Below are 13,688 nucleotides of genomic sequence, written 5' to 3'. Positions count from 1 at the left end.
ATCCTTTTTTTTATGTTAGTACGGGTAACTGAGGCCCTAATATAAACAGCTGGGTTGACCTTAGACCAACTGCCTCAATCAGGATTCGAGCCTATTTTGACCCCTGGATGAGCAATGGTAGCGTTTATCTCATCAAACTTTCATATCACAAAAATCTGAGACGTTTCTCATGCCTGGTGAATTCTACATCTCACATGGATATGTAAAAGCAAGGTATTAAATAATGTTACAATATGGTACGTTTGCCACGTGCAGTTCATTTGCTTGCAGCCAAGACTCACTAATTTGATCCATCTCCAATGACGTAGTTTCACTGTAAGTCATGGCCAATGTGAGGGTGGGTGGATGCTGGGGGTACATCCTTCTCGGGCCCAAGGGGTCCAAAATGGGGCTCGGAATTTCCCTTGGATCTCAGAATATGTTTGCATATATTGAAGACTAGCAGCATTCACATTTTGTGTGAACCTACCTAGACAAAATATTATGAAATTACATGGCATGAAAACGTAGTGGGTAAAAAACAGGACGACTAATGGAGAAGATACTTATTAAACTATTTTCAGTCGTGGAGTCTTTGAATAAACACTACCTTATCATTTTTGAGTTTACTAGAACTATTTCCATTATAAACCATAGTAACCTCCTATACATATGGTGTATTTTATGCACCTGTTGTAGGAGCAGTGAAAGATTTAAAGCACTGTTTCACTTATAAAGGTTCTTCCAAGCATCATGACATAGCTATTTGTATGCCATTACATCACACAAGTAGTTTACGTGCACGTGAATACCAATGAGAGACCATTTCAAATGATGCGCGGCAGCAGGTAGATAGATAGCCATGTTGTCCACAACCCTGAGCTCTTGAGAAATCGCCCATTACCACCAATCACCCTCACCTACGAGTGCTGATTGTATACTACACCGTCACCATGACTAATAGATACGCTAGAGGAAGAAGAGATTATTATATTTTTTCTCTCCCCAGTGTGGCGTAGAGGGATAATAGATAGTCAGTTGTTCTGGTGGAGGGGGTGAGGGAGGGAGTGAGGGAGAGTCCAGCTGATTGGTGAGGCTACAGCTGCCGCCGCCGCCGCCGCCGCCGCAGCTGCTGCTCAGGAGTCGCGTAGAGAAAGTGGGTTGGGACGGGCGCGGGAATTTTTCTCATCTCCAGTAAGTCCAGTAATGACCTCGTTCCCTTTTTTTTTGGGTTTTAATGAGTGATTTTCCCTCATGATTTGTTTGAGGTTGAGTGTCTGTTCGTGGCTGGTGTTCCGTGGCCATTAGAGTGACCTTGGAGGATCATTTAGGGTAAGGGTCGTAGAAAGTGTCTCCCGGGGGTCGAGTGTTGGAGGATGCTTTCTCTTTAGGGTTCACACACTCTGAAGAGAAGAGAGAGAAAAAAAGCTTTATTTATAGACTTATATGACCTAGAATACCTCATCCTCACTACACGGTTGTTTGTAAGGTTGTAGTACGTAGATTACTGTGAAGTTGTAGAATATAAAGGTTGTGGTTAATGAGGGCGATAGACTAGGGTTAATGATAAGGTTGTAGTACGTAGATTACCGTGAAGTTGTAGAGTATAAAGGTTGTGGTTAATGAGGGCGATAGACTAGGGTTCATGTTGTAGGTAGAGGCGGCCGGCTGACCCCAGGTCGAGTACATACTTGACTCCGGGCTGGCACTCGAGGAAGGAGGACTTGAGATCATTCTTCTTGATTCCTTTCCTCAAGTGCAACCTCCTGTACATGTTAAGATAATGGGATCTTTAATTATTCGTTGTAAATATGTAATTTCTTTTTATATATACTTTGAGCACATGATTATTCACTGGTGTAAATGAATGTAATTATAACTGAACAAACATGATTATTTTTGGCTAGTGTGAGGTGTTAAGACACCAAAAGTAATTTATTATTGTACTCCTGGTTTACAAAAATGATTTAGAATGGACCTGATGAAGTATGATGATATTAAGTGATCATATGATATAGTCGAATGGATTGGGAAGGGTTATGAAGCTTAGGAAAAACGTAGTGTTGATAAGTGATATTCTTTGTAATATTTTGAGAATATTGTGAGAAAGATTCAACCAGTAATGTTATTTATAAGACAGTATTTAGGGAGGGCTGTGAAGATGAGGAGAAACTTTAAGGTTAAGTTAATATGTAGGTGAAGCACCTCCATAAAACATTTTTCCCATATTAACTGAGATATAACTTAAGTTATATCTCATGTTTGTAGGTTTTGATTAGCCCTGTAAGAATGAAGCACACACACCGCGCACAAAATATGGATGTAAACACGCATAGGGAATCTAGAGAACAAAAAAAGTGAATGGAAACCTTAAGACCCAAACACTCATCTTTTCAACCATGGAAAGTTAGGGAAGCTTTGAAGGTTATTTCAATTTTTATGTTTCATCCTTTTTATATTTTTTCTTACATTGGTAGCCCTCCCCACTATCAGTACGTATACTGAATGATGAAAAAATATCCTCCACATCGTGCTTCACTACTTATATTTTGCTCTCTAAATACTACTGCTGTGAAAGGAAATATATTCACTGGTAATTTAGTAGTGGAATTTAACTCCCCAGCTGTCTTTGTATACCGTAATTTTCATTGTTACAGTCGAAATATTCTAACGACATTGTCTTCATCTCTACACATACTGTAGAATGTTTCGTGGAAGTTCTGATAGGATGTAGTGAACGCGCGCTGAGTACATCAACAGGATGTAAATATGTTGCAAGTTAGAACAGTGGACATGAGATTATATTTTTGTATTTTTGCACTTAACAAAAATAAGGGAAGTTTTTGGTGATAGGAAGAGACTGATGACGTGTTTATCCCATTTTTTTTTACAAGTTTCAATTGGCTTTTCCACCGTCGTTTTATTTATTGCTGTTCGTGTAGTTGAGCTCAATATTGCTGTAAGCTTTGGATACTGGATGATTTTGTTCTGTATTGTTAGTACAATGTATTTAGAGAATGCTGTGGTAGTTGCAAAGTATGATTTAGAGCAATACACTTGAACAATACATGATAATGTGTTATAATGCGGGTTATGTGTATCAGAGAAAATTGGGATTACTGCTGTTGGTAAAATGATTCTAAATAGAGTCAGTTGAACCTATGGGAACTTGATTGAGAATTGCATCATAATTGATCTGTAATTTGAATGTTTGAAGTGAAGCCATAATAGCCTTCAAAAAGTAGATAATGATGTTTTAGTGCACCATAATTGCTGGTAATACACATTTGCATGTACATTATGAGGGCAGATGTGCTAATGACAGATAGCTACTTTTCTGGGCTCCTTGACATCCGCATGTAAGCAAGACTTGACTGTGAAAAACAGGAATGTGCCTTGAAACAAAATGTGAGCACTGGGTTTTATGCACCCCAATGTACCTCTTTAACCCTATCCATAGAGAAACCGGTTGTAAGCATTCAGTCTTCTGTATGATTTTAGATCTTGGTAGTTCTAAGTATTGGGATTGAAAGCAAGAAAATTAACGTTTTCCATGTAAGTTAGCGGGATAAGTATCGATATTGTCTGACCAAAGTTTATACTTGTTTCATGTGGGTCAATTCCTCCATTTAATGTAAAATTTCCTCAATATTTTGATCTTCAGGTGCATCTTACATTGTTCTTATATGGCATGGCCATTTCTGTGACATAGACTCCTGCTTGGCTCATATTACCCGAAATATACCAAGCTCCAAAACTTTACATGTCTCATATCTTGACACATTTGGTGTTTGGGATTTATGTTGATATTTATATCTTTGCAGTAGATATTTTGTTTATAAGTGACATGATTTTAAGTATATATCTTTGCAGTAGATATTTTGTTTACAACTGACATGATTTTAAGTCCAGTATAAGGGATTTCACAGCGTTCATAACTTTTCATAGTTGCTCGTGTGATTTCTGGCATTTCTGGATATTGCCATTGATTCACTGGTTATGAAGGGTCACCTCACATGGGATTAAGTTTTGACAACCCTCCAAAAATAACCATTATATCCAATTTAGACACGTAGCTGTAGGAACTGAGATAATATTTTATCAATGAATCGGGTTTACCACCAAACCTGGTAACTTTTGTAGTTGATGAAGTGGATGATAAGTGAGCAGTCTGTTCTTCAGATTCTTATCTAATGATCGTTATCAGTTATTCAGAGGAGGATCAAGTTTATGAAGTGCTGTTGTGTCGTATGTGGTCTCCAGTTACCGTTTTTTATATTAATATGTTGCAGTCTGCTAAAATGTTTTCATATACAGTAAGATCTTTCCATATTAGTTCACATTATGACTTGAATACCTGCTTTAAGAAATGAAATATTCTGAGACTCGGATTTTATTTCATTAAATGCAATTCAAAAGATTCAAGTTTATGCAAGTTCAATTTACAATTAAAGACTTACCGTTAGCTAATAAAAACGTTTTTCCCTTGCATTGGCATAACAATGACTCATTTGTCTACACAGGATTCTCATAAAATTCAACCAGTTAAAATGTGCTTGATTCTAATATTCCATTTTTTACTCTTTTCACTTTGTATTTTTTATAACATATTTCTCAATCATGTGTATCTAGTCTGTTATACTGATTCTTGTTGTAATGACAGTCGTGAAAAACAAGTTTGATGTCACTGTGAATTGTTGAAGCAGCAGAGCTTTATCAGATTATTTTGAAACAATCTTGTTTACCCAACAGGCATGTGCATGTGATCAGTGAGATGAACTTGTATCGCTCTCCTGGAACATTTTGATATCACTTTTGTGATTTGAGTATGATGGTTATTGTAGTAGAGAATAATAAATTGTTGACCTTAAATCATCATACCTTTACTTTATTCATTTGTCCATGAGTATTTGACTTAGAAACAATCTATGATACATAAATGTATATCAACAAGAATTTTCAACATTTGATGCTCAAGGCAAATATTTTTTTCTGTATAGATTGTGAAGAAGTTTATTATATGAAAATTTAAGTAACCAGTGGTGATTTTTAACCATTAGTTCAGTCATTGTTGAATTTTCTTTAAAGAAATTTACTGTTTATTGATGGAATATGTTCATTTAGAGGCAAGATTAAGGTACACTATCACGATCTGGAGACATTAAAAGTGATTTTAATGACTGATAAAACATTCACAATATTGTCACTTAACTTTCTCCATTCATCCATTTCTCTTATACTGTACAGAGAAAGTACTGATACTTCTTTTCTTCTTTTATAACAAGTTTCTTATTTTGACTTGGTTTTTTCTTGCATCTTTCAAACAGCTGCTCATTATCAATTTTGATTTATATTTTGAAACAACATTAATGTCGTTTTCAAATATGAAAACTATACGGAATTCCTAAATAAAGAACAGATCATCATTTAATGATGAATCAGGTGTCTTCTCTGTTCCATGTAAAGTCTGTAATAATTTTTTTGTAGGCTAAACTGGTAGATCTGTAAAGGAGAAGATTCAACAGCATAAATATTGTGTAAGGACAGCCTTGGAGTCAATAACCATGTGCAAAATTGTTATGCGACTCATTTTGAGCTGGAAAATGTTTATGAATTGTATATTAGATGAATATTGTGTGAATGTAGTGACCAAGGGGAGTACAGTAGTGTACTACTTTATTGCACTGGGTTTATATATAAAACCTATTGTAAATCACATGTCTAATTCACAGGCTTGTTTTTCATTTATCATCATACTAGGGGCTGTGTAATGGTCACAGGGTGGCATTAACATTACTGCGTGAGCCAACCATCTGTGAGTGTATATAGCAAAAGCTGCCAAAGATTGGCCTTGTGCCAGACATGTGATTGGCTTGGGACCTGCTGTTGCCAATTCTTCCATTTGAGGTTCTTTATAAATTTTACTGCGGTAATGATATTTGCATAATATGATTGCATAGTTTTAGGTGAGCTGTAATTAAACTGCCTGGATTAGTTTATAGTGGAATTTTTGCCTTGTATTCCCAGATTTTATTTAGCATATATATATTTTTTTTCCAAAAGAAGGAACAGAAAAGGGGGCTAGGTGAGGATATTCCCTCAAAGGCCCAGTCCTCTGTTCTTAACGCTACCTTGCTATCGCGGGAAATGGTGAATGATATGAAAGAATAGAAAAGATATATATATATATATATATATACATATATATATATACAGTATTCCTTTCTGTTTTGAGTTTATGATAGTTTTTGGCACTGTCTCTGATTTGAAAGTGGAATACAGGAATTGGTTATTCAAGTTTGGAGAATCAGATATTAATTTGAGTTCGTTTTGTGTACGAAGTTGATTTTTTATTTTTGTGAACTAAATTATTGATATACATGTTTACAGTAACTAGAATGAAAGGTAATTGCAAAAACTAACCCTTACCAGAAATCCCAGTTTTAATATTTTTTCTGTGTTGCCCTTGCCAAACCTTTTATGAAGATAAATATTTTCATTACTGTGATATTTAAACTTTGATGTAATTTCAAAAGACCCTCACATAGATTAGAATCTTGTAACAAAAAAAGAATCTTTAGAACAAGTGTAATGATGAGAAATGTTTGTGAATGACTAATAAGCACAAAGCATGGTTTCTTACTGTTGTCACTGCTACAGTTTATGCCTAACCTGTTACTGCAAATGCAAGAGTAATGAAAAACAGAAATTGTGTTTACCTATGCCTGTAGACTCATTATGTTATTTACATCACTGCCTATTTCTAAGTACTTGTATAAGAACATGCAAAATAACATTATTATTGCAGCATCTTCCCTGTTTTCAGTTTCCCCTCCTCATAAAGTAAAGAAAACAGCAACAGACCACTGGGCTCTTTGAGGAAGTTTGTGGTGGTGGAAGATGTCAGAACTCATAGATTAGTGTAGTATGAGTAGAAGGAACAGAGAAGGGGGCCAGGTGAGGATATTCCCTCAAAAGGCCCAGTCCTCTGTTCTTAACGCTACCTCGCTATCGCGGGAAATGGCGAATAGTACGAAAGAAAGATATATATATATATATATATATATGTATATATATATATATATATATATATATATATATATATATATATATATGTATATATATATATATATATATATATATATATATATATATATATATATATATATATATATATATTATCCCTGGGGATAGGGGAGCAAGAATACTTCCCACGTATTCCCTGCGTGTCGTAGAAGGCGACTAAAAGGGGAGGGAGCGGGGGCTGGAAATCCTCCCCTCTCGTTTTTTTTTAATTTTCCAAAAGAAGGAACAGAGGGGGCCAGGTGAGGATATTCCAAAAAAAGGCCCAGTCCTCTGTTCTTAACGCTACCTCGCTAACGGGGGAAATGGCGAATAGTTTAAAAGAAAAAAAAAGTAGAAAAAGCATACAGATGATTTAAAACAAAAACCTCCCAGCAATTGATGTGACTAAAAAGGCACAAATTATGCTGGTCGTGGCCTTCAAGTGAATTATTTATCAAGTTTGTTCTTAAATACATCTATAGAACTGCTGTCATTCCCTGATTTATTAACCAATCATAATGTTAACTGTCCTGGGTTTGAAATATCTTATATGACAGTTGTGATGGTGATGATATTGTGCAGAAGACTACAAATGATTTTAATAATTACATCAGGTAATATGTTAAAGTTATAAAGTGAAATACGAAATAAAAGGATTAGTAGGACCAACTTACTGGCCTGTTAGATTATATTTGTGAAAGGTGTTGGTTTAAGCTGAAAGAGTAGGATGAATTCTGCTGATAATGTTTGAGTCTGTTCACTTCATTTGCTTGTTGCAACTTTGCTTTGAATTAATGGCAAGATTGATCATTAATAAATTAATAAAAGTAAATGTAAATCTTGTATGGTTGATCTGTTGAAGTGTATGTGCAATTGTTGGCATTGATGGGAGTGGTTGGCGACAATTTTTTTTTGGGTCATGCTGCAGTGAATTTAAGAAATGACCTTTATTTGCTGTAAGTAGAATCCGATGAGATATTCCTTATTGCTAATTTACTTTTCATTTATTTTATATGTTGCAGTTTGGGTAAGAACAGGGTCATAATCAGCAGAGATGGCAGAGGCACACTCAGCTGTGGCATTCTCCTTTGCTATCACTCATGAGGGTGTTCACGTCAACTATGATCGAGAAGTGCTCCATGTCATTTGGCATTCTGGTGTCCGCCAGTGGCGTCGAGGCATCCGCCGATTCGTTGTAAGTTTTATGTAGTACATACCAGTTATCATGATTATGGTTGAAAAATTATAAGATATTTGCAGAGAATATTGATAAGAATTAAGATGAGAGAATATAAAGATTATTCTTGGCTGATACACTGTTGTACAAACCTTTTTTCATTCCAAAAGCTTGCAGCACTAGAATTTCCAGAATAAAATGATAGCAAGAAAGTTTGTATTGAACAGAAAGTTGATGAAAGATAGTATTTTTAGAGAGGTTAAATGTAAATGGAGGGAAGAGCAGAATGAAAAGTTTGAAAGGTGAGTTATCTGAAATCCAGACAAAATTGTGTAGAGAAAAATGAGTTGTTTATGTTTCAAGTATTGGAAGGAGTTGATTACTGAGGATGCGTGTGGGAAATCTGAAATTAGGAGCAGAGTCATGCAAAAGAACAATGCTAGAGGTATATTGAAGATTTTGTTAGTTATAGTAAGCGGAAAGAAGTTGAATGTTATGTATGATGCTTGCATAAAGTGTTTGTATCATTTTTTATGAATGGATGTGAACCTTCATCCTTACATAAGAAATGGGAGCATGAAAGATGGATGATATGTGCCGAATGGTGGAAATCAAACTAGATAGGTTAAGAATGCTGATGCAAGAAAAATGTGTAGAGTATAGAAATTATTTGAAAGGCATATAGCAGTGAACATACAAACATACAGAAGTTGAAAGGTGAGTAACATAGATGTGAGAGGGTATGATTAAAGAGATGAGTTATGTGGAGAAAGAGAAGGAGAGATGCAGTAACAGTTACCGAATGCTACTAGTGTTTTAAATGATGACTCTAAAGGAGCCTTCACTGATTGAGTAGTGGAAGCATCTTATGTGATAGGGTGGAAATGTGAATGAAAACTAATCTCTTTAGATGAATCAAGTTAGTGTACAGAATGTACAATTGAAGAGTACAGGAAAGTTTGTTTACAGAAGCATGCAGGAAGTAAGAATTTACTGGCATCACTTACCCCATGTTGATGTGAGCAGAGTTAGAATTGATGGATGTGTCATCACATTGGTTTATACATGGTTCACAAATATATTTTTTATCACAGAACACTATACGATGTGGAGTCTTCCCAGCATCCATCTCTTCACTTGCATTGACCATTGGTAGCTACAATGCTATGTATCTCAGTCGAGATTGGTATGGGTCCAACTTTGATATCTCTCTGGGCTTGGCTGACCTCATAAAGAAGCATATTTACTTGTAAGTTTGAGGACCATGTTTTTGTTTTTATATTTTCCATATGATCTTTGTCCAAGAAGACTAGTACAGTCAGCGACATGAAGTTGTGCCCTGTGCCCTGTGCCCTTATTTTATCCTTTATCTTGATAAGATATGTTGAAAACCATCGCAATTCTCTGATATAGAATTGCAACAGTTATTAGGCCTGGCAGTGTAGGTTGTCATTTGGCATTGCTGTATCCCAGTTGGCTCATATACTGTATGGTGTCACAATCGTGCAAATTAATTCATTTGTACTCGAGACATCTGCAAAATTCCTGTTTCAGAAAAGAAGGTAGAAATAAGTTGAATATTTCTTGATTAGATGTTTAGTAAGATTAACTAGTTCCAATAATTGACTAGTGACTGAGCATTTATCTTTTGGTAGAGTTGATCACTAAAATGTTTTTTGGTTCGGATTAATCTACTCAAAGGAAAAGGTTTCCCTGACCTTTATCACCCTTCAGGTTTAGCGATAAGGACCTCGGTTCTGGTGAGTTACTTCTAACAAATACTACATACTTTATTCATATTATTCACACCCCTTGAAATATAGCTATGATAATAGAAAGATCTATGTTTCTTCATAGCTAAGACTCGTATTTATTCTTCAGAGAAGAACCTGCTAAAGGCATCGTTTGCTGCACAGCTTCTGCATTTGCTGTCTGGTGTGGTGTTTTCCTCTTCATGAAGTATTCACTAAGGTTATTGTATATATACAAAGGTAAGGTGTGCTACACAGATGTGAATTTTTATTCAGTCTAGTTTTGTATTTTCCTACCTTATAACTCTGCTGCTCATTGAGAATAACTTTGGAGAGGGAGTTAGTGATGACAATGCGATACAACCAGTGAAGCTTGCCATGGAAACTAGTTGAACACTGAGAGGCCACTGAGGCTGGCACCACCTTAGGAACCCAGAGGTAATTCATTCAACATGTCATTACCTACTGCTTGTATATAAAGAATTTTATGTACATTTGCTAAAATTATGCAGTGATAAAAAATTATTCATGTTTCACTCCCAGGAAGTATTATCTATAGAAAGACAGAGGTAGGCAGTTACATAGAATCTAAAGTAATTAGATTCAATATCTATACCTGCCAGTATTAATGTATTAGATATTGTATTCCAATAAAGATATGGTTAACAGAACATATTAAGCAAGGAGGAAAGATGCATATCTGCATTTAGTAAGAATGAGTAATTGATTGTATGTAGGAATCAAATGTTATTTTTTAGAGCTCTTTCAAAAGTTTATAGGTTAGATGCTCTTTAAGTTGGGGACTCTTTGTGACACTTGCTTTTATTTTTGACAGGATGGATGTATGAAGAAAGAGGTCGTGGTCGAACAATGAGCAGAACATCAAGGCTCTGGGTTTTAGCAGTAAAAGTATTGACCAAATTTACAGTACCCATGCTCTACTCGTACCAAGGATCTCTTCCTAGATTACCCCTTCCGGCACTTAGGGACACCATGTCACGGGTATGTGCTGATTTAGTTATAATTTTTTTTTTCAAGTGCAGTTGTTCAAGATTGATTTCATAATCTCCACATGGCCATGTACACTTGCCTTTGTTACTTGGTTATGAGAAAATGTAAATGTTTGGTTTTAATATGACTTGAATGATGTCAAAAAACTGGGTGTACCTAAGCATTCAAAGATCTTCCAGTGTATGAGGCCCTGCATTTGAGGTATCATTTTCTAGTTGGATGGGCTCTGATTCTTATCCGTGTGTATCATTATCTGTTGTTTTCATGCATGCTTTCACGCTTTTTAGTCTTATTTTGATATTTACTATCACTTACATATTCTTGTTTGTGACAAAGTTACCTGCTGTAGGAAAGAAGAATTTTATTCATAGTCATTTAGTAATGATAATTGATTAATTGTAAACAATTGTATTGTCTCCTTTTGATTCTTTCTTGTATGCCAGTGAGACGACTGTGGCATTTTGAAGAGTTTTTTTATTATTTGTATACCATGTCATCATAGTAACATAATTTCTTCCTTACCAATTTCAGTACCTACGGAGTGTACGACCACTAATGAATGATGAAGAATATTCTCGTATGGAAAAGCATGCCCATGATTTCCAGGGTGGCATTGGAAAGAAGCTTCAATGGTAATGTTTCTTGCTTGCAGTTATCTGTTCGTAATCACCTTTTTGTTCAGGATGGGGAGGGAGGTCCACTCACCTTGGCTTTATATCCTGGACCTTTTCTATTTTCATACAGTTTTAAACTTAGGTATACAGTCAGCATTCAGTTTCTTGAGGAGGCTTATTCCTTCTTACTGTTAGTCTGATACTGTAGAAATACTTCTTTACATTTTTTCCAACAGGTTTCTTCTGTAGTTTCTTTATGTGACCTCTAGTGGTTTTATTTTTGCATCTCTTGAAAAATTGTGCACCATCAACATTACGAAATTGGTTTAGAAACTTATAAGTTGTGATCAGTCTCCTCTTGATTTTCTTTTTTCCTTAGAGGGTAAGTTTATAACCTTTAACGTACTGTATTTCAAATATCTTATTTCATTTATCATGTTTATCATCCTGAAGAACCTCTGCATTGATTTTTGTTTTTTTCAGGGAGTTGACTAAACCTAAAAAGTACATTCCTTTTTAGGTCTAATATACATTGTTAATACCATGTTGAGAATTTTCTTGTACTCATACTTGAATACAAATTTAGTATTTTCCTATAATTTGTCTCCTGAGATGTTGATGACAGGTATGATGTTGACCTTTGAGTACTGTTCTCACGCACATTCCAGTAGCTTATTTCTTGTGTGATTATAATCATAATGAGATTTTCTTCCATTGTGTCCCATTTTTATTACTTGCATCTTAGTTAAATTTCTTGATCCATGTATCAGACCACCTTTGGAGATTGCTTTAGAAACCTTTGTAAGCTGATGCAGTCCTCCTCATTTCTTTCTTTATTCATATCCTTAGCATTGTCTACATTTTCATATATGAGTCTAGTCCTTCTGGTAAGTCATATACATACTTTTAGAATAGCAACAGTACCAAGAGCAAGCCCATATCAGTAAGTCTTCTCAAACATCATAGTGGAATGATATTAAGAATGTTTGCAGCCAGAGACATACAGTTGATGATGAAAATGTTCCTTTTACATATAAGGAGTAAACTTGGGTTCTGCTGCATTGTATGGTAACTAGAAAAACAGATGGACATAAGATAGAGAGAATACAAAACATTTCAAAGTAAGAAAAACAGATAAACAGACTGTAACATAAGAACTGCCATGAAAGATTAAAGAGTTAGAGCTTTACAGCCTTGAACATTGTCGTGAGCAAAATCTAGCATATTCCTGGCAATAGGTTGTGGTAATACAGATAATTGTTTTAAGCCTAATAGCAATCAGGTAAGGAGGAAACAGAATTATTGAGTCAGAGCTCTTCCTGGAAAGATAACAAAAGGTATATGATAGAGATGCATAATTGCTCAATAAGGAAGTTGGAATGATTGCCTAATGTTATACCTGTTAATGTAAGAAATTTATTTGGATTGACACTAGAGACTTTAAAAGAGATAATACTCATGATTGAAGACAGTAATGTATGAACTTGGAGTAGATAACTATGCCAGAGGTATAGCTGTTGAAAAATATAGCATTAGACAGTAAGCAAGGCAAGTAATAGATGAGGGGAGATGATCAAGAGAAACGTCATTCTGCAACATACAAGCAAAGTTGTGATCACAGCATGCTGACTCTGCTGCCATAGCAAAATCTTATTGTATGTACTTGTAGATAGGGAAGTACACAGATTATTTTATGTTTATTAAAGGAGTCTTCCCCTAGTGTTTATCTGAAAATCTTGTTTCTTTACCAACCTCTTATGGTATGGTGTTTGCTTCCATATACTGTATTTAAGTGTGCATTCTTTTGTTAAACTAGTGTTTTTATGTGCATCTGAGTTTGTCTAGAGTTGTTTGCTGACAGAGATGTTCATGTGTACACATTCCCTATATTTTTGTGAATGTATACATTTCGTGAAGGAATGGAAGACAGTCCATAATCAAATCAAAGGATTGCATGAATGAAATGTTCAGATTAAGAGTTACATAAAATTTCAGAAAATCAAAGTTGGGTAGCCACAAATGAGTGGATGTTAAGAGTAAGTTGATAGTTCAACTTTCCTTATTGTATTAACCCTGTGCTGGAATTATTTG

The 13,688-nt window shown here is 35.3% G+C and overlaps 1 protein-coding gene across 3 annotated transcripts in view; it reads left to right on the top strand.

The window, feature by feature from the left end:
- Positions 1 to 1,036: 1,036 nt before the first annotated feature.
- The window catches only part of whd (carnitine O-palmitoyltransferase whd), a 35,470-nt gene continuing 22,818 nt past the window's right edge, over positions 1,037 to 13,688 (top strand). For 2 of the 3 annotated variants that reach the window (XM_071678084.1, XM_071678082.1), the window contains exons 1-6: positions 1,037 to 1,173; positions 8,067 to 8,239; positions 9,316 to 9,470; positions 10,103 to 10,212; positions 10,808 to 10,974; positions 11,515 to 11,615. In XM_071678084.1, the coding sequence (XP_071534185.1) occupies positions 8,099 to 8,239; positions 9,316 to 9,470; positions 10,103 to 10,212; positions 10,808 to 10,974; positions 11,515 to 11,615 (674 nt within the window). In that variant the 5' untranslated portion in view covers positions 1,037 to 1,173; positions 8,067 to 8,098. Of the gene's footprint in view, positions 1,183 to 8,066; positions 8,240 to 9,315; positions 9,471 to 10,102; positions 10,213 to 10,807; positions 10,975 to 11,514; positions 11,616 to 13,688 lie in introns of all 3 variants that reach the window. The other variant, XM_071678083.1, reaches the window with a different exon arrangement.

This window comes from Panulirus ornatus, chromosome 27 (genome assembly GCF_036320965.1).
Source record: "Panulirus ornatus isolate Po-2019 chromosome 27, ASM3632096v1, whole genome shotgun sequence".
In the NCBI taxonomy this organism is placed as follows: domain Eukaryota; kingdom Metazoa; phylum Arthropoda; class Malacostraca; order Decapoda; family Palinuridae; genus Panulirus; species Panulirus ornatus.
This window is presented reverse-complemented; position numbering and strand designations above follow the sequence as displayed.